This window comes from Pipra filicauda, unplaced genomic scaffold (genome assembly GCF_003945595.2).
Source record: "Pipra filicauda isolate LSUMZ 115617 unplaced genomic scaffold, ASM394559v2 scaffold80_size11013439_pilon, whole genome shotgun sequence".
Classification (NCBI taxonomy): Eukaryota; Metazoa; Chordata; class Aves; order Passeriformes; family Pipridae; genus Pipra; species Pipra filicauda.
Window position 1 is genome coordinate 10251534 of NW_024104987.1, and position 24669 is coordinate 10276202.

Genomic DNA, 24669 nt, shown 5'->3' on the forward strand with positions numbered 1-24669 from the left:
AGACTGAATGTTTGCCAAGAGGCTAAAAATAAACCAAAGAGGGCTCTATTTAAAGGCACGTCCTAAGAAATGCCTCTGTCCTTGATTAAATAAACTGCGACTTCCAGTAAAGCACTATTTTCCAGCAATTTGGGGGGAGCTTTGGCAGCGGGAGAATAAACATTAAGTCCAAAAATTTTAACACTTTTGAAAAGAACGACCTCGTGGCTGGAGCTGGGCCAGCGCCTCTGACCAGCAGCAAACTGGGGCTCGCTGGCTGGAGCAGGAGCAGGAGCAGGAGCAGGAGCAGGAGCAGGAGCAGGAGCAGGAGCAGGAGCAGGAGCAGGAGCAGGAAGGATTCCTGTTCCATCACGTCCGACCAGCGGCCCCGTGTGGCTGGAGAAGTGTCTTTACTTCAGGGTTTCACTGAATTTTGCCTGTTTACATAGAAATAAATGATCCTTTCCATGTCAATGGGGTCTAAAAGTTCCCACATCGTGGTGCCACGAGCATTTCCAGTGACAGGCCAGAGACCTGAGCAGGGGGCACCTCTGACTGCTCTCAGAAGGAGCATTTCAACCTCTCCAGCCAAGCCTTAAGAGACTCCAGCACACTCAGGAAGAGAGTGTTTCCACAGGGAAAACTTTCAAGACCCCTGGGTGAAAGGAATTGTGCCCAGAGCTCATGAAACAGCACCGTTTGACTTAAGAGTTTTAACCCCTGTTAAAGCTACATGGCAAGAACATGGTGTTAGAAACAGAGCTGAGCCATGAACCACAGAAGGAATGTCTGCTCTGGTTAAACAAAGCATTATTTTAATTTCAAGATTTTATAAATACTTATTTACAAAAGGAAGGTATCAATCCAAAGAGTTAAATGTACAGCTCCCAAGTATTGCTGGAACACAGGGAGAGGAACCATGTGAATGCAATCCCACAATTTACAACACCCACTATTCAAAGAGAAACCCACATTCTTCATTTAAAATACCTCATCCAAAGTTTTCAAGCACAAATCCCACAAGAAGGAACAGACCCTTTTTGTACAGATTTTTAACTCCACACACTGAACACACCACTCTCTGCCATCCCAGTGAACACTGCAAGCCAACGTCTCATGAGCCTACAAAAGGCTTTTTTGCCAGCCCACAGACTCCTCAGCACACCACATGGATTCCAGGAAGGTAAAACCCTGTCAGTCACATTCCCTGCTGATCCCTACACCCTCCTGGCCTGAGGAAAAGCCCTGTGGCCCCAACACACACTCCAGGACAGCCGATGGCCTCGCTGTGACAGGTTGGTCAGACAAGGGCTGCTCTCACTCCCCTCACTGCAATGATGTGTGCAGCCTTCCTTGGAACTGCTACACTCTCCATACAGGCACAGGCCCACAGGGAGAACAGGGATTCCCATAAATCCAGGGCTTTGGGATGTTACTGAGATCTGTGAATGCTTCACATAAACCAGGGCCTGGAGCTGCTCAGAGTTCACTTTCTGCAGCTTCCACGAGACTTCAGTGATCTTCCCACTAATCCAACAGCTCCAATTCCTTTAGATGTCCTTCACTGCAACCTCTCAGTGCTGTTCCAACCACGGAATGAGGGATGCAGGGCCAAAAGGTCACTACCTAAACTGGAAAAGAAGCAGCAGCAACCTCCGAGAGCAAAACACAGTGATGTCCACGACAAACTATCTGAGGCACCAACTGCTGGAGGAGTTGAGGAGTTCCCAGGTGACAGAAGGCTCAGCTTGTGCCTGGTTTTTCTGAAGAATCTCCAGCAATTATCTCTTAATTCATCCAGTAGCTCTAAACCTGCAGGAAACCCACCTAGGATGTTTTTCGATTTAAAGTCTAAGCGAATTAATTCTCATTAACCAAACTAAAGAAAGGACTTAAACACAAACTGCTAGTGGAAAATGGAATATAAGTTGCCAGGAGCGTTAACCTCAAGTCTTGCACAGTTTATTTACTTCTTTTGATTCACACCTCGTGTGCAGCTCCCAAATCTCACGGTCTGAGCAACGTTCTCTGTTGGTCACTGCTGTGAATCCAGCCTGGCTTGAGGCTTCCACCATGCTCAGGATGCTGTTTGGTCCTCTGTAGCCACAGTCTGCAGGAGGCAAAATAAAAGAAGAAAAGGACAGGAGAACTATGAGTCACTGCTGTGATTTTGGGGGCAAGACATTCATTTCTGCCAGAGACTGAGACGGGGCTGGGCCTCTGGGTAACCACTGCCATGGTATAAAGGAAGCAAATCAAGATTTTCAGAAGCAAATCAAGCTACAGAAGAGGATGATCCCAGCACAGAGTGCCAAGAAAGGTGATCAGTGTTTGCTTTTCTGATCATACTGGTGACAGTAATTCCAGCAAATATTTGTGAACTTGGGGCAGCCAAACCACCTCTCCCCAGAGTCATCTAATACAGCCAGAAAAACCAGTAAAGCTGCAGTTAAATGAAGTGGGACAGGGATGGTTGTTCCTACAGCTGCAGGGCCCCATGGAAGGAAGAAAACCCTGTGCTGGGGCAGAAAAGGAGCTGTTGAGAAGAGCTGGGTGGAAATGAGAAAGAACATAAAGGGCAGTGGCAGCCCTTTTAGCTAAGAGTCTTTTTTCCAGTATACCAGACATATCCCAATAAATCCTCTGGCACTTGTCCATGGCACCAGCAAAATACACAGTGCTGCAAATGGGACTTGATGACAATAATTAGCAAGAGACTCTGACTTAACTGAGGGAGTCCAAATTCACAAGGAGGCAACGTGTGAAGGGTCCCACTGCAGAACCCTAAATAACAACTCTTTTCTGGAGCCACACTATTATTTTTTCCCAGGGTTTCCAAAGCCCTGGGAATCTTACCTGCCGCAAGAACTGCTTCCCAAGGTAGCTGGTTGCCATGCTGGTCAGGTTCTTCCTGCTGCCAACTTTACACCTGATGTAACCATAAAGGTTGGCTCCCTGGAGCACCACCCCCATCACAACCACTGCCTGTGGCACAGGAAGATAAAGTCAGAGTTCCACCACCTTGTTTGTAGGGTGCAAGATCCGTTATGGAGCTGAGGAGGGAACTCACCAGCCACTTGACTTTGAAAGAGAAGAGAGCACTGAAGGCAAATATCACCCAGATCATGGGACAGGTAATCAGGCCTAACCAGAAAATTCGGGACTCTGCTTCAGATGAGGTTTTACTCCCTTGTGCTGATACCTAAAAACAGGAATGGAGGTCACAGAAGCACAAGGATCATCGAGTCCAACCCTGCACAGCACCATCCCCAAGAGTCACACCATTGCCTGGGAGGACCAACAGGCTGCTCCACTGTAGAGACCTCATTGTCCTCAAAAACAGTGCAGAATCCCTGTGCTCCTTGGTTTTTGCCTCCACACAACAGCGCTGGGTGATTTCAAGATTAATTTCATTATTAGTCACATAAAGACCTCTCAGCACCAGAAAGTGTTTCCATTTATGGGATCCTTTTGTCAGTTTTCTATCAGACACAGTGGAGGCTGCAGCCTCAAATCCTCTTGTAATGCCTGGGGCTAAAAGTTTGGGAAATGTGAATTTACTGCATGGTTCGCTTACAAAGCTTAGAAACAGGCACAGGGGGAATCTTCTACCTCCAAAAACACAGACAAGCAGAATTTCACTAATCCTAGCACTGGTAGAAATAAATAGTAATATTTTTAGGCATCCAAGGAGGGCAATTTTTCCTTTACAAGCACAGAGGTCTGACACACACTGTTGATTTTATAAAGTCCGTACATGGCAGGAGACCTCAAGCAAACACCTCCTGTAACAGCTAAAAAGTCTGGACTGGATTAACATCTCATAGGCAAGTTTCCACCACCAGTTCACACCACCAGCAGTTCAGCTCACTTTGCCCCTCTCCCAATGTGTTTTAGCTGTTCTAAACTAGCACTGTTTTGAGAAAGAGTGTGCCTGCAGTGAGTGCACAAACCGAGCTGGAGAAAGGTTTAGGTTCAATCCCTAAACCACTGCAGTGCTCCCATGGGATTTAGGAAAGGATGTTTATTGCACTCCAGATCTGCTCCATCCAGAGATCAGGGAATCCCAGAAGGGGTTGGGTTGGAAGGGATCTTAAAGTTCATCCAGTCCCACCCCCTGCCATGGGCAGGGACACCTCCCACTGTCCCAGGCTGCTCCAACCTGGCCTTGGACACTTCCAGGGATGGGGCAGCCACAGCTTCTCTGGGCAACCTGTGCCAGGGCCTCCCCACCCTCACAGGGAACAATTTCTTCCTAATATACAATCTAACCCTACTCTCTTTCAGTTTGAAGCCATTCCTCTATGTCCTATAACTAAAATAAGGATCCAAAGTGGCAAATATGTGACATGTCTGACAGATGTGACACCAGAGAGGCGTCAGGAACACAAAGGCAAAGCAAAGCCAGGACCAGCTGTGTGTTTCTTCCTATTTCCAATAGTTTTCCAAAGCAGCAAAAAGCTACATCAGCTGTTCCAAGCTCACACTAGAAAATTTGTAGGATACTGATACAGCATGGGAACCTTTCTTGCCTCTCATGTGGGACTTTTAGGTTACTACCATTAAGCTCAATACATTATGAGAACTTTTAAATAACTCAGCAATCCAAAAGCTCATCCAGCAGCCTTTGGGAAACAAGCCCATGGTGACAGACCTGTGGCTGGAAGTAAATGTAGATTGTGCAATCTACCTTCACAAGCACAGCCACCAATTAATAGGGGGGTTCATAAAACAGAAACAATTAAAAGATTACAAAAAAGAAAAAAAAAAAACAAACAAAGGAATTTACCTTCCTGGCTTCAAACACCCAGTGACTTCTACCATCATCATCCACCTGGTTCCACCAGCGAAGGCCAACCATCAGTCTCCCTGTGACATTCTGAAACAAGAAGAGCAATCAGCTTGGTGTCTCCTGCTAAAAGAAACCTCTTGCCAAAGTTCAGCTGCCTGGGTTGCTGTTTTCCATGGTGCTTGTGTGCCTCACATTTGGGAAAACAAGATTACAAGGCCCTTATGCCCACAGCAATCTGTTTTCTAGGATGTCCAGTACAATGTCAAATGACTGATTTCTGCTGCTTCAAAAGTGATGTGATAACAAAGCTTGTGCTGCCTCAAAAGAAAGTCTAAAACATATTCCCTATTTGGTTTTCAAAATGAAACCAAGTACACAGACTTATTATTTCATAACACTTTGCAATCCATCACAGAATTTGAGGGTATTTTTGGGCATCATTTTGCAGCAAAGGCACAAAGAAGTTACTTTTTTATGACATGAATATCACTGTCAATTATTTTTACACAGTAAGGCAAAGATAACAAAAAGCATAAGAGGAACTTACCTTTACAGCCCAAAAGTCACAGGACAAGAGGAGGATAATGGTCACCATGCAGGCAATAAAGCTGCTAGTTAAGAGCTCACAGAGCAGATAGACAACTATGGCACTGACTCGGAAGAATAAGTGGAAAAATGATGCCACTGGGTGCCTGGAATGAAGGACAGGACAGTCACAGCTCCTTCAGACAAATGACATTGCCAAGAGATCTCCCAGCATAAGGATCAGCATCATAACATGAACCCAGCGTGCAACAAGTTCTGAAAATATGGGACACAAACTGAGTGGAAAGTCACCACAAGGAAGAGACATTCTGCATGCAGGGATATCCCACATGCAGGCAGGATTTGGGGTGGGAGGGGACAGGGAGCTTCACCTGGTGTTCCACACATGGCAGTTTTTATGGGGTAAATTTAAAGAGGTTCTGACAGAGAAAACTCCTCTGAAGGAAAGATGTCACTTCCCAACACAGCAGTCGCCCTCCTTCCTGATTTCATAGAATCATGGAATGGTTTGGGGTGGAAAGGGCCTTAAACTCATCGAGTTCCACCCCCCTGCCATGGGCAGAGACATCTTGCACTAGCCCAGGTTGCTGAGTTTCTCTGGTTTCCAGGTCAGAAACGAGAGCCGAGGTCACAGCACGAGGGATGGACAATGCTCCAGGGGGGTAATTTTGGGCAGAACAAGGAAGGAGCCAGCTGGACTAACCAGGCCAGGACTTGGCAGAGAGCAGGGCAGCACAGAACACATTTGGGGGGAGATAATGGACCAGCCCAGACCCAGCAGCTGACACGGTGAGAACCCCCCGTTACACAGAGCTGTGTCACTGTGGTTTCCTCACACACGGGGATTCAAACACAGATCAAGTGTGGGGGCACCCAAAAACATGAAAACACAGATCTACAGATTCCAACTGAGCTTCTGGAACTGGTGAACTCAGTTATCCAGAAATTGCTCTCCATAACTTCTACATCAATGAAGAAAGTATTTGCCATTACATATTTTGATGCAACATGACAGCCCTTCCTTCCTCACACTTCTGCCCAGAGCTCATCTAGAAACTCCCTCTGTGGCCACTGACCTTATTTTTGACTTTTTTGATCTCCTGGATAAATCATCATCTGCATCAAAGAGAGACACGTCCTCAATGTCATCACTGTCCTGAAGAGGGGAACAGAGAAGTTACATGAGAAAAATGAATCCATTTCTAACTTCAAGTAGGGACAGTTTTGATCACCCAGAAAATCAGAGGCACCTCAGGATCAAAATTAGTTAAGGAAGAATGTGAAGATTTAACCACATACAAAACAAAAAAATGCATAGAATGGTAGAATATCCTGAGTTGGAAGGGACCCACAAGGGTCATCCAGTTCAACTCCTGGCCCTGCACAGACACCCCAACAATCCCACCCTGTTCCTGAGAGCGATGTCCAAACCCTCCTGGAGCTCTGGCAGCCTTGGGGCTGTGCCCACTGCCCTGGGGAGCCTGGTCAGTGCCCAACCAGCCTCTGGGGGAAGAACCTTTGGCTAAGATCCAACCTGACCATGCCCTGGCACAGCTCCAGACCATTCCCTGGTGCTGTCCCTGGCCACAGAGAGCAGAGATCAGTGCTGCCTCTCCTGAGGAATTAGTGTTTTGAGCCCCTCGTGCCCCCACCAGTGCCAGCCCAGTCCTGCGGCTCTAGAGCTCCTCACAAACACTGACTGTTCCCAGTGCTTAACCAGCAGCCTCGGAAACCTGTTCTTCTTGCCTGAATAACAACCCAAGTGGAAGCATATTCCGTTACTGACCCTCCAGAGAGAATTCCCGACCCGAACTGCGGCCAGGGTGGGAAATTGCTGTGACTAAAGCCCTGCCTCTTGTGACCCTGTAAACAGCGGGCCAAAGTGATGCCTGAAAACCTACATAATATAGATTTTAAGGCATCATATGTGACACCCCCGAGCTCTCCATTCCCATATCAGGGAATGTGTGTGTGTCAGACCCCGGGCGGCAGCGCAGCACAACAAGGGCTGTTGGTAACAACCAGGGGCTGTTGGGATGAACCGCCTCGGTGTCCCGGGGCCCGCAGGCTGCCGCCCATATCCCGGTACCGCTGCCGGGCCTGATCCCAATCCCAATCCCGATCTTGGTCCTATGCCCAGGGCCCCCCTCCGATCCCGATCCTGGTTGCGGCTGCCCGATCCCGGTCCTATGACAAATGCCGAGGGCCCCGTTCCCAATCCCACCCCGACCCCGATCCCGGTACCATGGTCGGAGCCGCCACTTCCGCCCCTCCGCGAGCGTCACCTCCGTGGACCAATCGCGGCGCGTCCCGCCCCGTGACCCCGCCCACACCCCGGTCTGGCACACTCGCAGACCAATCGCGGCGCGGCCCGCCCCCGTGACCCCGCCCCTCCCAGCCCGCGCGTGCGCGCTGACGGGGGCCAGGCGGGAGACGTGTCCGCGCGCCGCTCCCGCCAAAGGCCCTGAGGGGAACGGGCGGGGGGGCGGAGACGGCACCGTGTGAGGGACCGCCCGGCCCCCGATCCCAATCCCGGACCCCGATCCCGATCCCGATCCTGGCCCCGATCCCGGTCCCGATCCCAATCCTGGCCCCGATCCCGGCTCCCGTTCCCGACCCCGGCCCGTTATGACGCGACGCAGCAGCACATAACGTTCTGTGTTAAATTATCCGGAAGTCAAAAAAAAATAAAAATGTAAAAAAAGTCAAAAATTCCGCTGAAAAAGATCTCAAGGGAACAATCTTGCCTGTTTGGGGTTTTTGGGGGGATTTTATTGGATGGAGGTTTTTTTGGAGGGTTTTGGGTTTGGGGGTTTTTTTGTGGGTTTTGTTTTTTTTTTTTTTCTTTTTACAGCCTGCGGCCGAATGTTTGCTTGGAGGACAAAACAAAAAGAAAATGAAACAACAAAATAATAATAATAATAATAATAATAATAATAATAATAATACAATAAACCCCTAAAAACAAACAACTCAGAAGTACCCCTGAAAAATATCTGAAGGGGGCAGTCTTGCCTCTTTGGGGGTTTTTTTGGAGGATTTTGGGGTTTTTTTTATTCTCTTTGTGAAGCATCAGGTATTTCTGCTGAAATGGAAACGCTTCCAGCTCTGGCCAACACACGTTGTTCAAAAACACCTGTGGAGCTGCACAGACAGAATTGCTGTGACATCAACGCTGTGTCATCACATCAGGGTAACATCCACACTTTGTGGGTGACAGGTACAACACGAGTGACACCCGATTTTGGCAAAACTTGCATGAAAACTCTCTTGGCACCCCTCTGAGTGGGTTTCTCTGCTCGCAGGGGTGTCACATCCTGCACGACCCAGTTCTGCCACTGCACCCCGGGTTGTCACCTCTGCACGTGTGAAGGTTCAGGGGACAGGACGGGACAGTTTAATTCGGGAGTGAGTGGTTAATGTAGTAAAACTGATGGAGAGTAGGTTTAGATGAGATATAGGGAAGAAATTGTTTCTTGTGAGGGTGGGGAGACCCTGGCACAGGTTGCCCAGAGAAGCTGTGGCTGCCCCATCCCTGGAAGTGTCCAAGGCCAGGTTGGACGGGGCTTGGAGCAACCTGGGCTGGTGGAAGGTGTCCCTGCCCATGGCAGGGGGTGGGATAGGGTGAGCTTTAAGGTCTGTTCCAACCCAAACCATTCTGGAATTCTATGAAAAACCACCTCCTCTCATTTACCTCTGTGACTTCACCTGCCACATGTGACATCTTGCCACAGGTTAATTCCCTTCCAGTGCCTCTGTGACAACCTCTCCCAACTTTGCAGCTGCTGTGCTGAGCTGAAGCTGATCCCAGGACTTGGTCCAGCACTGCCCTGTAGGTGATCTCACAACACCTCTGTTGGCTGTAGCATCTTCCAAGTACCTGAGTCCACACCTCTGGAGGGAGGTGCTGATTTATTGACTCCAAGTAGGAACACAACCCTCTGATCCTCCTCGCTTCAGCACAGCTAAGAAGGCATCAGCCTTTCTGCAATATTTTCCCATCACTCTCTCTCTAGGAGATGCTTTTTTCCCAAGGGGGTTGTGCCAAAGGACCTCTGGCTGGACTGACGCCTGATTTCTTTGGAGAAAGTGCCATCCTGTGGCTGCCTGTGAAATCCTTGCTGCTTCTTGCCTGGAAAGCAGAGCCAGGCAAAGCCCCTTCAGGCAGTGACAGTCCCAGTGGCACAGATGTGCTGATCCAGGCCACTTGCCAGCCCCCCTCTTGTTATTTTACACAATTGCAAGGTCTGGCTTAATCCCAGGCTTTGGGAGTTGAAGATGACATTAAAATAAACAAATCAAAACTAATCACGACCCCACTGTATGGAGAGTTTCAGAGGCTTTCATTTCAAAGCAGAACTGCAGCTGAAAGGTCCCTTGGTATGTCCGTGGGCAGGAGTGACCTGTCTTAAGCCTCTAATGCAAGAGAATAAGAAATTTATGGTATGCTGACCTAAATACTCAAAGCTGGACAACTAGAGAGGTTTCTGTCTTCCTGACTCAAGGCAATTTAAGTCCTGAGCATTAGTGGAAATCACAGAATCATGGAATGCTTTGGGTTGGAAGGGACCTTAAATATCATCTAGTTCCAACCCCCCTGCCATGGGCAGGGTACCTTCCACAACCAAGTACAGTTTTAGGCATTTATCAACAAAAATGGGGAAATAGAAACTCTAACCTTTATTTTATACTTAAGAAGAATTAAGTTTTAAGCTGATTTCCAGTCGGGTCCTGGTGCTGTGGGGCTGTTCCTCCCCAGGGCAGTACTTGGTGTTTCCCCTTGCTGAATTCCCCCAGGTCTCTCTCAGCCCTTGTCTCCATTCTGTCCAGGTCCCTCTGGATGGCAGCACCTCTCTGGGATAGCAGCCACTCCTCCTGGGTGGCTCCTTATCAGCCAGGGCATTAATTAATGAAGATATTAAACAAAATCAGGTCCAATATCAACCCCTGGACTACACACTAGTTACTGGCCTCCAACTAGACTTCGTGCCACTGATCCCACCCCCTGGGCTCAGCTGCTCAGACAGTTTTCCATCCACACACTGTCATCTTAGACACTCCAATCAATCCACATGAACTCTAGTAAGATATTTTTATTATTATTTGCACACAGCTGTGTTAGTGTCAAACAGTGTCACATCTCTTGTAACAGCAGGTGTAGCAAGTTAAATCCAGGACAGAGCTCGGTCCCTTTGCTGCCTTGAGAAATAGCTGGATATACCAGTAATATTTTGCAGGAAAACTTACACTGGGGATGTCTTTTACCTTTAGAAAGCACAAGGGTCTTGACATGGCAGACTCAGCTGGACACCAAAATCCTCAGGCAGTGGTTGTTAGTTGGACTAAGGGATTATACCCACACATTATACCCAAGTTCAGGAACAGGTGTTTTCCCCTCCCCAGTAAAAGAATCCACAGGTAGGCCTTTAACTTTCCTTAACCAGGCTTTCTGCCTTGCTCTTTGCTGATCTTCTGTGGGCTCTGTCTGCTGTGCCTGGCACTGAGCTGCAGCAGCTGCCTCATCTGCCTGCTTTGCTGTCAGAAGCCTGAACCCACCATCCCTCCGGAAAGGGTCTGGATTATATGAACGAGAGGGCTTTGTCCTCCTGGAAACTTCATTTCTCGTTGGTGTTGGTTTGATCAGCTCAGAAGAAGCTGTACAGAGATCAGTGAACTGAACCCTGTCTCTGGGGAGAGGAACAGCTTTACCATGGCCCCCGGGAACTTTGTTTTCTCCCAGCAAAGCCTTGGGACGTACAACACAGGGAGCAGGGATGGAGGATTTCACACCGGGGCCATGCAAGGAATTTTTCAGCTTGAGCCGCAGCATTTTGGTTTCAAAGGGTGTAGAAATTGTTTTCATAGTCAGAGAGTCACTGTGCAGTCTCGCTCGTTGGAGCTGCTCTGTCTGATCCTTTTTGTGTTGCAGAGGGGTTTTGGACATTGGTACCTTTTCAGGGCCTTGTTGCTGACGTTCCCGTGGACATTTCCATGATTCCCTGGCTTTGGCAGAGTGCTCAGTGCTGGAGCTGACTAGGGCTGACTTGGAGGTGTTCTGCAGTGTGCTGATTGTTAGGAGGAGCTTTGAAGGGGACAGTGGATGACTTGGGCTTCTCCTCTTTACAGGCTGCAAAGTGTCTTCTGCCTCTTCAGGGTGTGCAGATGCAGGGAGAGAAGGGCCGTGTTCAGGTTCACCATCTGTGTCCAAAAATAAAGCAATACATTTGGAGCTGGGGATAGTTTTTGTGGTAGTTGTTGGAAGGGCAGCACTTGAGTGAGACCAGGGATGGGGACTGGATTGACACACGTGGGCAGGCCACACTTATCTGCAGAACAGGCAGCGTAGGAAGCTGCAAACCAATGGTGCCATTGCTGTTTGCTCATCCTTGGCCTCACTGTGACACTGCCAAAGGAGGGAATTCTGCCTTGGATAGCTGTGAAGTGTCCCTTGCCATGAACTAGAGCCAGATTCTGTAACAGGCATTGTGTTTGTGTGTGGATGGTTTGGTGCCCACCTTGTTTGAAACCATGGTTTCTAAAAGCCGTGAGGTTCCCCATCACCTCTCCCCGTGCACCCCCTTCTTGTCTGTGCTTTGGGAAAAGGCTTCAAGACAAGTCAGCTGCTGGTAGAAATCTTTGATCAGCCAGCATCTGGGAATCACTTGGAACCATCACGACTCAGAGCTGCTCTTGGGAATCACGAGAGTTTTCATAGCCCGGCTCTGCTGCTCAGGGGGTGAGGGAGTGACCTGTGCTGTGTGACACACGCCAGGATGGACTGTGTGATGATGTCCTCGGCTAGGAACTAACTGTGGACAATGACACAGACTGTGTCAGACACTCAGACCCATGTCTTGCCACAGAGATTCATCTGTCATTTGGCTTTGCAGTGTCACGCTCTTCACGTAGCATTTCTTCACAGTGCAAGTCTGTTCCTCCAGACCGGTTACCTGAACCTTCTGCCCTCTAGAAATGTATTTCAGAGAACATTTACAGTGCAGAAAGGCAGAATGCAGCAAAAAACTAATGAAAATCTTGCTTGTTTCTCTAAATTAACAGAATTTAGAGCTGTTGGTAACTGTGTTACCCACCCCAGGAGTTTGGGGCTAGAGCCTTTCAATGGGTACAGCTCTTCTGAAGGAAGATGTCAGAGTATGTCTGAAAGTTTAAGATCCCAACAGATTCTGAATAAAACACCTGATCAAAACTAAAGGAGACAAATGCCACATGGCCACAGACACTATTGTGATCTCAGTTCTGTCTCATTTTCAAGTTTCAGGTTGCCATGTCTTTGCTGGCTGACACAATTTATGTATCATTTTAAACAATTCTGAGTTGCTGCTATTGATTAAATACCAACTGCCTGAATAAATTTGGTGCTGAATTCTCCTACACCTGATAAAAGAAGCAAAAAATAGGAGACCCTAAAAACCTGGATAGCAGAGCCCTACAGCTTGAGCTGAGGACTTGTCCTGTGTATTTGATTGATTGTGAAGCAGCTCCTGTAACCACCCCAGGCTCTGCAGGATCAGTTTTACCACTGCAGACCTGTCACCCAGAATGGACCTGGCTTCTAGAGATCCTTTATCTTTGGATTAATTTGTTCATATCTCTTAGTGGACTTCTTTGAGGAATTAGTGTCCTACCTGGCTGCTGGCAAGCTGCTGATTTCTTCAGTTCACGAGGGGGAGCTGGCAAAGAGAAGAATAAGCCATCTCTAAACATTGCTGATGATACACTTTTCTTTATTACATAAAATCTCCACAACTGATAAGATATCAGGTCTTTGTTACTGTTTTGCTCTTATCACAGTTTCTAAATGTATAAGTATTAGAAATAATCCAAGGACACTTGATTACTAGAAAACCTTACCGAGTTCATATGTTGATTTTAAAACATATTATCTATACACAACCCATACTTTTTTGCCACTGAAGTTAAAATATAGTCCACTCCTTGTTTGTTTCCTGTTTCTACAGCTGTAGATCATAGAATCATAGAATCAAAGAACCACAGAATACGCTGAGTTGGAGGGACCCACAAGGATCATCCAGTCCAACTCCTGTCCCTGCATAGACACCCCAACAATCCCACCCTGTCCAAACCCTCCTGGAGCTCTGGCAGCCTTGGGGCTGTGCCCACTGCCCTGGGGAGCCTGGGCAGTGCCCAACCAGCCTCTGGGGGAAGAACCTTTGGCTGAGATACAACCTGAGCCTGCCCTGACACAGCTCCAGATTTTCCCTCAGGTCCTATCTTTTCCATGCAGAGCTGCATCCAGGAGGTTGGCATCTGATGGCATCTTAGAAGCATAAATGCTTTCTTAGCCTATCAGATTATTTGCAATATCCAGTTTGATTGTGGAGCTGGAAGATTTGTGGTACACTCTGCATTTAATGACTCTGATTTTAAAAAAAAATGACATCACTATGTTACAATTTAAAAGGTGTCTGTTTATATGCAGCTGCATTTCCCAGTGATGGCAGATCCTGAATGTAGGTGTTCTATAACTTTCTAGAGTATTTTTAATGAATAATTCAAGCCCTGAATCAGCAGTGTGTTTCCATGCCCACCAGCTGTAAGAATATGAATACTACTACTGATTTCTCTATTACTCAGTTGGAAAATGACAGTGCCTGCCTTGAAAAATCAGTTGTATTTATACTAACCCTTCTAAAAAGGCATAAAGGTTTTAGGGGAGCCTAAAAATGACAGCACCATTGAAATGCAGCAGCACATCTACCAGACTGCTCTTGCAAACAGCAGAGAGTGTGTATTGACTGGGACGAAGGTACTGGGGCCTTGGAGTCTTTTCTAACTAATTTTAGAAAAGCCAGAGGTTGAATGCAATACATTTAGATGTTCCACGGCCTTTTGCTGACTGGCTCCTCATTTTCTGCTGCCGAGATGGGGATCTGCTCGACTTCCCCTTGGGCTGCTTCTCCTTCTCCTTCTCCTTCTCCTTCACCTCCCTGTCGGCAGGTAAGGAATAGTCCCACGTGACATCCTGGAACTGGAACATCAACACCCTGGCTGGGGAGTTGATCACCATCCTGGAGAAGGGAAGGAAGAGCCATTAAAGGCACAAGTACCACGGGCACGTCAGTTCCTGCTTGAGGGACCCGTTTGTTTGTGTGCAATACAGAACCCCAGATCTGAGACAGCCATCCCTTGGGGAAGGAAGCAGCACAATTAGCCCCATCAATCAGACACTGCACATTTTAACTTGTGCTCTGCATGAACTCTCTGAGGCTCCTTTCGTTCAGCTCTGTGGCAAAATTAGTTTAAAAATAATTAGGATGAAAATTGTCAACAGTGGGCTGAGCTATATCACTGCAGTGCTAAAAGAAACTGGAAATACCCTATTATTAAGGATGTCAAAGTGTAGATTGGAGAGGTGTGATGGGTCTGGTTGGGATGGAATTAGTTTTCTTCACAGCTGCCCATTTATTACCATGTTTTAGAGCCGTGGCCAAACCAGCATTGAAAACACACCAGTGTTTTAGCTATTGCTTCCACTAAAGCTGGGAACTACCTTTCATTAATGGTGCAGGAACCTGGAAGAATTTTCCATTAATGGCTTTTATAAGGAGGCTGTAGGACAGGGAAAGTCTTTGTCAGGCCTTGGCCTGATTCTCCAACCTCTTAAAAAAATTGGGTTCTGAATTCAGCTTTACAGTTGGGTCTGTATCTTAGGTTGTATAGAAGCAGGACATTGTGCATTGCTAGATGAACAATTTATATCTCTTTTTAGCCATTGTGAACAAAAACAGATTAGTGAAGCAGTCAGTAAGTAATAGAGCCATTTAAAAGTTATTTGTGAGAAGGAAAAATACACAATTCCTTAAATTACAGTGTAATCTACCTAATTTGGTTCAGAGACCGATGGCAGCTGTTGTCACCAACCTGTTTTCTGCCACATGGAGAGAAGACAGGGGGTCTCCACTGCTGCTGACCAGCAACACGTTCAGGCAGGTCCCAGTCAAGAAGTTAAAGACACGGATCTTTCCATCAGCACAGCCACTGATGACTCTGAGGTAGAGGAACTCCAGAGACAGAACTGCCCTGAAAACACAGCAGGTAAGGGTTGGCACATTCCTCGTGTTTTCACAGGGAGACACAGGCAACTCTCATTTTGTCCTGGAGGAGATGCAAAGCTCTGATTCCATCAACAGGCTGAACTGAGGAGCTCATCAACACACTCAAAAGCTCTAACAGAGAAGTCCTCCAGAATCACTCCAGGTCCAAATCAACCAGCCCAGTGCATCCTTCTACTGGAAGGTGTCCCTGCCCATGGCAGGGTGTTGGAAGGAGATGATCTTTAAGGTCCCTTCCAACCCAAACCATTCTGTGATTCCACTATTCTGTGCTCCCCATAGCAACCAGCCTGGTTCTGGCCATCTGCTGCATTTTAAATTTCAGTTTTCTGTAGGAAAGTCAATGAAAACAGTATGATTCTACAGTTTTCACAGTTCTATATACAATTAAAGTATCAGAAAATGGCAGAATATACAAATGGTCAGGTTCAGCATGAAACTGGGCCACCTCCAACACAGAGTGTGTTCCTGACCGGGCAGTGTGATACCCTCTGGTACATAGGTTGGGATCCTTGGAATACTGGACTATGCACCCTCAGTCTTTAGTCATCCCTCTTTGAGAACAAGTGGTTGTGGATTTGCACTTCAGGGTGTTTGCAGGTCTTAACTGAGGAATGCTGGTTGTGATCACGTGGTGCCTGGCACAGCCTTTAGGATGAAAATTGTTGAAAGTGAGGATTTTGCAAATGCTAAGACTGACAGTTGGTTGAGGCATTTTCTTTTCCTATAAGGGATGCATTTTCTTTGCAGGTTTAGTACACTGTTGACTACAACTTGAAACACATCTGATTCCTACTTAGGATGGAAGAAAGCCATTAGGCGTTTCCTAAGGTTTCCCAACATGCTCCATCCCAGGACAAATCCATCGCTGCCTCCTGTGAGGAGGTGCCACTGATCAAAGGACAAGCAGCTCACTGGGCCTTGGTGCTTCTCTAATGTCTGCAAAGTAAAAGAAATAGGTGCAACACTGTCAGCAGAGCTGCTGAGGTATCTGATGGCAGTCAGGACACCAGCCCTATAAGGTATTGTTTATTGGGTGTTACTGTAGCAATGCACCCTCTGGATAGCTGTGTTAGTCTTATGGCCACTTAAAAGAAATATTCTGAGCTTGTTGATGCTGATGAGCCACTAGCATGGAATTAACATCTATTTTGCATCTTTATTATGTGTGATAAATAGATGTTACTGCACCAAGACCTTTGTGATCCCAGGAACAATATCTCAGATATCCCATCTCCAGATGAGTTCAGTTGGCAATAGCCAGGCTGGAGATGGGGTATCTGAGATATTTGAGATATCTCTCTATTTGCAGCTCTCTTCCCTGCAGGTAAAGACCTTCACTCCTTTCACAGATATGGACTAATGCTAAGGGCCATAATGCCAGGGAGGGGGTGCAGTCCCCGTCCCTGGAGGGCTTTGAGCAGAGCCTGGATGTGCCATCAGTGCCATGGTCTGGGTGACAAGGTGGGGTTGGGTCAAAGGTTGGAGCTGATGGTCTCAGAGGTCTTTTCCAACCTCACTGATTCTCTGATTCTCTAATTCTGGATGCCTGATAAGGTAATTTATAGACTCTGGCCTCAAGGCTTACAGTGCTGAGCAGTTACTCAGCTGCTTCAGCTTTAGAAACTGGTTCTGAGAGCAGGTTTCACATTTTGGGCCTCCAAATTTCGATACCTCCACATTTTAATACCTCCAGCCACAAGTCAGTCGAGCCCTCCCACCCTTTTCCCAGGTTCTGAATGTTTGTACCAGAGCAGAGATGAACATGTCTAGAGAGAATGAATAATGATGGGTGTGAAGCAAGGCAAATCAAACCCTGCCTTAAAATCAAGCTGTTTGCAAGTCAGTTCTTAAATTATTTGTGATCTCTTTTATTGGTTTAGACTTCTTTTGGGATTGTTTTGGGGGATTATTTTCTTTTTTTAGAAAATCTCTGGCAAAAGCAAAAAAAAAAAAAAAAACCTATGATAAACCAGCACAGATTTTTGATCATTTAGCACAAATTTATCCACCTAAGAAGAAGCTCACCTTGATCAGAGCACCTGTATCAGCACACCAGACCTTCACCAGCCCTTGCTCACACCCACTGACCACGTGGGTCCCGTCCATTTTCACTGCCCAGACAGCACTGTTGTGCATCAGAGTGTTGAGACATTTCCCACTCTTCAGGCTCCACACTGTTTGGGGCAAAGTAGAGAAATATTAAAAATACATCTGCCCAAATGATGAGTTTTGCTGAGTACAATCTGAATTCAAAAATACTGTTGGAATTACAGTCACACCTTGTCCCTGCAGCTCTGTGTGGAGCTGAGTGTTGACTTAAAAAGGGTAATTTCATGGCAAAAGAATTGAATGTAAAGTGCAGAAAATAGCACATCTTTTCCATCCTTATTCTACAAGGAAACCTCTGGCAAAGCTGAAAGTTGATAGCACTTGCCCAGGAGTTGGGCTGGCATTATAGCCACAAAGGCATTAATAGTGAATAAAAGCAGAAATTATGAGAATCAGTCAAAGAGACAGCTAGAGACTGTGTGTCTCAGCTTTGGCTCTTCTGGAAGGAAAGATATGGGACACTGGGATTCACGCTCTGGCTGACACGCTTCCTTCCATGCTCACACTCCTCACAGCTCCATGTACTCTGCCCATTATCCTCCACTGTTGGCCTTTGGCTGAAAGCTCCTGGTCTTGGCTCTCACCTTTCACCATCCCATCTCCAGCTCCTGACACAAACTGCTCTTTGTGTAAATCCAAGCAGGTGATTGTCCCATAGTGACCATTAAAGCTTTTCAAACAGGCACCACTGTGTATATTCCAGCACCTACAGAGCAGCACCAAAGGGGGAAGACAGTGACCAATTTAACTGATGGCTTATTCATCTTATTCATTAATAAGATGCTCAGAGAGGTCATAGATGCCACCTCTAAGATTGCCCAGGGAGCTGGTAGATGCTCCATCCCTGGAAGTGTCCAAGGCCAGGTTGGATGGGGCTTGGAGCAACCTGGGCTAGTGGAAGGTGTCCCTGCCCATGGCAGGGGGTGGGACTAGATGGCCTTTAAAGGTCCCTTCCAACCCAAACCATTCCATGATTCTGTGATGATTGTCTAATACATAATGTGCCCAACTCTTCTCCCCCACACACAAGATAAAAACCAGGAGTTGTTCCACTGAGGTGTCAGAGAATTTGGAATGCTCAAGTCAGGCTTAGTGTTAAATTTTTACCCCTATACTTCCCTTCTCCCTAGATTTGCCAAGGGGCTGGAACCCCACGGCACAGTCCCAGCTCACCTGATGCTGAGGTCAAAGTCTGCAGTGAGCAGGAGCCCTTTCTCCTCACTGAGGTGGAGAGCTCTGGTGCTCCCAGCGTGGCCACAGAGCAGAGCAGGCACCTCCTTCCCTGCTGGCACCCCGAGCAGCCTCACTCTTTGGTTGGCAGAGGCCACGGCCACCAAGCTGCCACCACTGTAATGGATCATTCTTCTTTTGTCTGACCTGGGTAAGAAACAGTGACTGAGATGAGCTTTGGCCAGCTGCAAGGTACAACAGCTCTGAGGCTGAGAGGGGCATTTCTCTGGTGCTCAGCTGAGCAACCTGATGGGCAAAAGTGGGTGAATCCTTTGCAGGGCACCACCACCACGGTCCTAGCTCTGCACACCCAACTTTATATCAGGGGGGTGGGCTTAAAGAGGGGAGAGGGCTCCTTCCCAGCCCCATAGCCCTGGTGATACACCATGGATTGCTAACCCATCTGCCTTTAAAAACAGCTTCTCTTGGTATCTTTATTAAAACAATGGATTTGACACGGAGATTCCTTAACACTGATGCTGAGAGCCCCTTCCCCAGCCATGCCTTCTCACAGAAGGATCACAGGGAGTGGGACAGGGTTTCTAGAGCTGCTGTTTGGCCCCACAGCCAGGCATCTACTCACTGGGCCATGAGGACACAGGTATTATAGGAGCCACAGAAGACATTTCTCTCTTCCAGCTGGATGTTGTTGGTTTTCAGATTACGATAGGCTGCCTGGAGACTGACTTCCTCTGTCTGATGGAAAGAAAAATAGGGAAAAGTAACTGAGGGAGGGAGAAATGCAGCGTTATTCCATAGAATTAAACACACTGGTCCCCACTACAGTGATGAGCCCAACAGAGACACAAAGAGTTGCTGAGGAGCACCCAGAGTGCAGGAAGTCCTTGGTTAGTCAAGGGTTATTCCCATGTCATGTTCCGTGGCAAAAATTGAAGCCCTGGGAGTTGCACCTTTTGTTTTGCAGGAAGAAGGCCCAGGCTTGGCAGCACCCCTGGCCTCAGGGCTTTGTGTGCAAGTGGGGATGCATGAGGATGAGGCAGGAATTTGGGAATGCAGGCTCCCTCCCGTGTGAGAAGGTGCTGAGCAAGCCCCTCATGATGGGGCAAGCCAGAAGCAGGAGTGGGAGAAGAGTAAAGCAACTCCAAATTCACTGTCTTCCAAGAAGTGTCTTGGAAGTGTCCTGTCTTCCAAGACATGTCCTTCTTCCTCCCCAAATACTCAAGTACAGGATCCGTGGAAGGCAAACAGCTTCCGACATACCTTTGATGATTTGCGTCTCTTCAGGTTGTTGCCTTTCTCTTCAGTGACATCGCCCTTTTCATTTAGCTGTGGAATTTGCACAGTGACTCTTTTAGCATAGTTTGGAATGTTTTTTCTAGGACACAGCTCCTGGAACAAACCAGTTGAGGCAACAATAACTGCAGAGTCCGTGCACACCAGGGAAGCTGCTCATGTGCTGATGCTTCAGGATGTCCATGGGATGCTGAAGTTACGTGCAAAGCTGAGCTGCACACGCTGCCTTGTTGTTGTTTGAGACCTGCCTTGCATTTATGACTTTGTCTATCTAAAGGTTTAACTTCTTGTGAAAAGTAATTGCCTTTTTTTTTTCCCAAACTCTAGTCTTAAGCTTTTAATAATCAGCAAGATTTTGAGCGCGTCTCATCTTTGGTGTGCACTCAGTTGTTTCAGAACCCAAACCCATTGAGTTGAGAGGTTTTCAAAACACCTTGATCAACATTTAAGATTCATTTTGAGCATGTGAAACCTTCCATGAAGCCTTCTTTGAAGGTTAGCACAGAGCTGAGGTTCTGTGCTCGCTTCACAAATCAAAACATGCAAAGGCTCCAAATTGTCTCTTGGGGGATGTACCTTTACACCTCTCTCAGTGTACAGCAGGTCCTGCTAACCAGGACAAGCCTTTTCCATGAATTCTGCTTTCCTGTGTCCCAACCACCACCTCCCACTCCTCACAGAGACATTGCATTTCCATTACCCTTTCTGGAGCAAATAAAGCTCATTTCTGAGCTGCCTCAGGGAGCTGTTGTAGCTCTGCCCAATTTCCACTGTTCCAAGAAGTCCAGTATTTTCATTGTGACCAAACTCTGCTTTCTTGATGACAGGAATGTTTTGATCCATTTTTGGAGTCACAGGCTCTCTAAAGGTCAGTAAAAGCTGTTCTCTTGTGCTTACTTGAGCCAGTGTGAACAGGTAACCTGGTTTTGCTATGCAGATGGAGACTGGCAGAGTTGGGAGGCAGCCTCTAGTACAAGTATCTCCATGTAAAGTCTTAAGCAGCAGGAAAACACCTTCTTTTTAAAGTGCATAATAATGGCAGGAGCCCAGGTGCCATACCTTCAGCTGCAGGAAATCCTGCTGTACTGTGGCTCGACACTCGCGTTCCTCTTTGACTGCTCCGGCCAGAAAAGCCCAGTGACTGTTCACCTCAGAGCAGGCACTGAGGGATTTTTCATCCAAAAACCCTGAGAAATTAAAGGGACAGATTGGCTAACCCCTGTCCACACTTACCCTCAAGGGAAACCACCCTGGGGAAATCAGAGCAGCTTTACCCAGGATGTACAGGGACAGCTGCAGGGGCAGGCAGCGGGTGAAGTCCTGGCACTGGGTGACTTCAGAGCGTGACTGGAGAGATGCAGGAGCCATGGTGACATGGTGATCAGCTACAAACACAGGTGAGTTGTCCTCTGCATCAGGGCCCTCCTGAACTCGGTGTTTTGGGCTGGGAGCACGTTGCTGGTGGTGGATCACCTGGCAGACAGGGGAATTCACAGTCCCGTAAATGTCTGGGTTTTGGTGGCCCTTCACAGCACTGCTGTTAGTGAAGCCCTGCAGGAGTTGGTTGGTGTTAGTCTGACTCTTCTGCTCGTTACTTTGGTGCTGTATTAACCAAAGGAAAATGCTGAGAACGCTCCAGGTGTGGCAGGACAGCTCACACCAGTGGGGTCTGAGGGGCAGCATGACAACTCTACCCCTCACCCCTGCCCTGGAGAGCACTGAGGGCTCTCCACAGCTGGAAACATCAGGGGGTCAGAGGGGCCACAGGAGACCCTGAGTGACCCTGGGGACGAAGTGCAGCAGTTTTCTCTTTACTATCCCAAGGCACTTTGCTTCCTCCACATCTCCCTACAGCATGAGAGGGTGACTGTCCCAGACTCTAAAACCCACCTCCTGCCAAGGACGTAGCACTGCTTTACTGAAAAGAGTGGGAAACCTTCTCTTCCTTTAGCCGTAAGATTTTCTAGTCATACGACTAGAGCTACGACACTGCTGAAGGAAAGAAAGGGGGACTAATGTCTCTGTTGTCCCCAGGACAAGGGAAGGTTAAACGCAGCGAATGCCCCTCTCACGTTCGTAGTTCCTGCTGCTGTCCGCGGACACCTCAAGCATCTCTGCCCCACTCCAACACCCCTCAGAGGGTCCGCGGTCACCCCGCAGCCGAGCACACGGCCAGGTCAGCTCCTGTCCAGCACAGCCCCCCGTGTCTTGGCTGGAGGGGTTCGGAGCTCGGGGGGACCCGGCACAGCCCTGTCCCTCTGCCGGTCCCGAGGGGACCCCCCCGGCATCCAGCCGCCCCCCGGCCCCCGTGGTGGCCTCGGAGCCCCGGCTCGGTGCCGCTCACCTGCCCGGGGTCCCCGCCCGTCCCCGCCACGCCGGGGCAGCTCCGCGACAGTTACCGTAAATATCCAACCGCCCGCCGTATTGCTGCTAAGAGCCGCGCAGCTCGCGGGCAAAACCCGCTGATCAGGCGGGTGACGGGAGGTGTCGGGGTGACGGGGCATTTTGGGGTGACGGCAGCCCCTCGGGATGGGATCCGGCAAGCAAGGCAGGACAGGGCAACCCGAGACCCTCTCCCCCAGGAAAGAAAGCTCGTAGCCTCGTGATCTCAGGTGCGGTTGAGGGGCCACCCAGCGCACTCCACGGGCACTTTTTTCTGTCCTGGCACTTTTTTCCTGGGAGGAATCTTCATCCTTATTCAGTTTTGGGTGGTGGACTTGCAATTTCGGCTCTGCAAGAGAAGGACATTCCTGCTCGCCACTCTCCTTCCCCCTCTCTCCCCCCGCCACCCCCCCCCCCCCCCCCCCCCCCCCCCCCCGCCCCATGCTGTGACTGTCCCGGGGTGCTGGGAGCTCTGAGAAACCCCTTGGGAGCAATCTCAGGTCACTGAGGCACTTTTTGCTTGGTAGTCCCTCGGTGGAAGAAGCTGTCACTGCCCTGGCCAAGCCTTGCCTGTCCCCTCCAGGTCACTGCCCGGCTTGTCCCTGCCTTGCCTCCAGTGCAGTGACCCAGGAGGAGATGTTCCAGCAAACAGACACCAAGGGAGTGGCACTGTGGCTGGCCACGTACCTGCTGGGTGACAATTTCCCATCAAACTCCTTTCTGATGGAAAACAGATCAAAAAATAGGAAACCCACATTTTTTTTCTGAAAGATTTTGAGGTTCTACTTGGGCTTTGGAGGAACATCAGCCCAAGGTGTTGTGATTGTTCAGGTGTGGAGTCAACTCCTCTCAGGGCTCCTCTGGCCTCTTCAGGGCTCCTCCAGTTTGTGTCTTTCTCTGAGCACCAGCACATCTGGCTGCACACGAGCACATCTGGCACAGGCTCAGCCACCACACCTCTGGCCGAGAGCACACATGGTTCTTGGCAGGGCGAGCTGGTCACAAGCCAATTCCCAACAAAAGATGTGATTCTTCCTGCAGAAGAGGGCTGGAGGAGAAGAGGGTGGAGGTTTGGGTCCATGCTAGTCCCTGCAGAGGAGGGAGACCCTCAGCAGAGGGAATTAAGTGGTGCTGGTGGAGAGGAGCCAGCAGCACTCCCCCAGGGCAGAGCATCTCCCAGTCCAGCTGCAGGATGAGGGGCCAGGATGTGTTTGAGCAGCACTGACAGGAACAGCCAGGACCTCTGCACCTGCACTCATATTTGGCCACATAGAAGGGCAGTTTGCAGGTGTCAGGCCAGGAATTTTGATGCCACCAGCTGGGCTCATCCCAGCCAGGCTCTGGGCAATCTCTCCCGTGCCCACAGTGCAATTCCTGACACCTCTACTACAACTCTCTCTCAAATCACCAAAAACATGACTGGCAATGGACCTCCAAGGCCTGGGATGTCTCTGTTCCAATATTTTGATTTTTCCTGCTGGTGGCCAGAGGGGGTTCCTGCTCCCACCAGCTCTGCAAACACACTCAGCCAAAGTGATTTGGGATCCCAAAGGGGTCTGGGGGGAGAGGGTTGTGCTGTCTGGAGGGGCAACCCACAGCAGGGCCAGGAGCCTGAGGCCAGGAGGTCACCATGAGTCACTTGTTTATCCCGTCCCACCCCATCCCGTCCCTGCTCTTCCCATGGATTGCTCTAAATTCTTGGCTTGGGTGCCTGCAAGTGGGGAACTTTGCTCGTGGGGTGACTGGGATTTTGGCAGGGGGGTGAGCAGCCTCTCAGTGACTGACACTGGGATTTTTTTTTCCATGGCAGCCAAACAATACAAAGAAATCACTCAAACAACAGGAAAAGAAACAGCCCTGGGGATTAATTTGAGCTGCAAAGTTTAAATCCGACGGAAAATTCCCACTTCTGTGGGTGAGCTCAGGCAGAGCGTGCCCACTGCCTGGACATCAATGGCATTTCAGTGCAACACTCGTTGCCACAACAGGTTTTTTGAAAGGTGAATGTTTCTAATTAAACAAAAAAAAAAAGAGTTATTTTATTATATTTATACTTCTATATATTTGTATATTATGTTATGTTTTCTATGACATTATGAAATATTCTATATAAAATAGATTGGCATATATCTGCTTTTGTGTTTTGCATTTGATATCATTATTACTTTTATTAATATATAATATTTATTAAAACATTTATTAATATATAAGTATATTTTATTTGTTTATATTTTATTAATGAAATAGAGGAAACAAACAAATCATCCTGGAATTTGTGAG

The 24669-nt window shown here is 48.3% G+C and overlaps 2 protein-coding genes and 1 long non-coding RNA gene across 7 annotated transcripts; 1 reads left to right on the top strand and 2 right to left on the bottom strand.

The window, feature by feature from the left end:
* Positions 1–772: 772 nt before the first annotated feature.
* Positions 773–7636, bottom strand: LOC113985115 (Golgi apparatus membrane protein TVP23 homolog B-like). Of its 2 annotated transcripts, none has more exons than XM_027715701.2 (7): positions 7562–7636; positions 6394–6473; positions 5319–5463; positions 4769–4858; positions 3050–3181; positions 2836–2964; positions 773–2089 (listed from the first exon to the last, which is right to left on the bottom strand). In XM_027715701.2, the coding sequence occupies exons 1-7, from the start codon at positions 7562–7564 to the stop codon at positions 2057–2059; spliced, it is 612 nt and encodes a 203-aa protein (XP_027571502.1). In that variant the 5' UTR covers positions 7565–7636; the 3' UTR covers positions 773–2056. The 2 variants fall into 2 exon arrangements, with proteins under 2 accessions (XP_027571502.1, XP_027571504.1); XM_027715703.2 differs by lacking the exon at positions 7562–7636 and adding an exon at positions 7104–7407.
* Positions 7637–9046: 1410 nt separating this feature from the next.
* LOC120325052 lies at positions 9047–9625 on the top strand. The gene is made up of 2 exons (XR_005566858.1): positions 9047–9242; positions 9334–9625. It is a non-coding gene; the product is annotated as an uncharacterized LOC120325052 (long non-coding RNA).
* A 770-nt stretch (positions 9626–10395) lies between these two features.
* Positions 10396–22379, bottom strand: LOC113985110 (F-box/WD repeat-containing protein 10-like). 4 transcript variants are annotated; one of them, XM_027715690.2, is made up of 13 exons: positions 22352–22379; positions 21282–21480; positions 21067–21194; positions 19975–20103; positions 19337–19449; positions 18697–18900; positions 18108–18229; positions 17440–17588; positions 16208–16350; positions 15221–15379; positions 14168–14367; positions 12964–13008; positions 10396–11515 (listed from the first exon to the last, which is right to left on the bottom strand). In XM_027715690.2, exons 2-13 carry the CDS (start codon positions 21373–21375, stop codon positions 10668–10670), a joined length of 2334 nt encoding a protein of 777 aa, XP_027571491.2. In that variant the 5' UTR covers positions 21376–21480; positions 22352–22379; the 3' UTR covers positions 10396–10667. The 4 variants fall into 4 exon arrangements, with proteins under 4 accessions (XP_027571491.2, XP_027571497.2, XP_027571494.2 ...); XM_027715696.2 differs by lacking the exon at positions 22352–22379 and adding an exon at positions 22080–22112; XM_039390318.1 differs by lacking the exons at positions 10396–11515; positions 22352–22379 and adding an exon at positions 11951–12283 and having other exon boundaries at positions 21282–21469.
* Positions 22380–24669: the final 2290 nt, after the last annotated feature.

Bases quoted from the DNA above. Each gene is read 5' to 3' on its own strand.
- LOC113985110 (XM_027715690.2), bottom strand. From the start codon at position 21,375: ATGGCTCCTGCATCTCTCCAGTCACGCTCTGAAGTCACCCAGTGCCAG. The intron at 18,901-19,336 runs GTGAGTAGATGC...TTTCTTACCCAG, and splicing joins ACCTGTGTCCTCATGGCCCA to GTCAGACAAAAGAAGAATGA. The intron at 17,589-18,107 runs GTGAGAGCCAAG...TGCCCCAAACAG, and splicing joins TGGAGATGGGATGGTGAAAG to TGTGGAGCCTGAAGAGTGGG.
- LOC113985115 (XM_027715701.2), bottom strand. The intron at 2,965-3,049 runs GTGAGTTCCCTC...CCTGTGCCACAG, and splicing joins CTTTCAAAGTCAAGTGGCTG to GCAGTGGTTGTGATGGGGGT. The intron at 2,090-2,835 runs GTAAGATTCCCA...TGCCTCCTGCAG, and splicing joins GGAAGCAGTTCTTGCGGCAG to ACTGTGGCTACAGAGGACCA.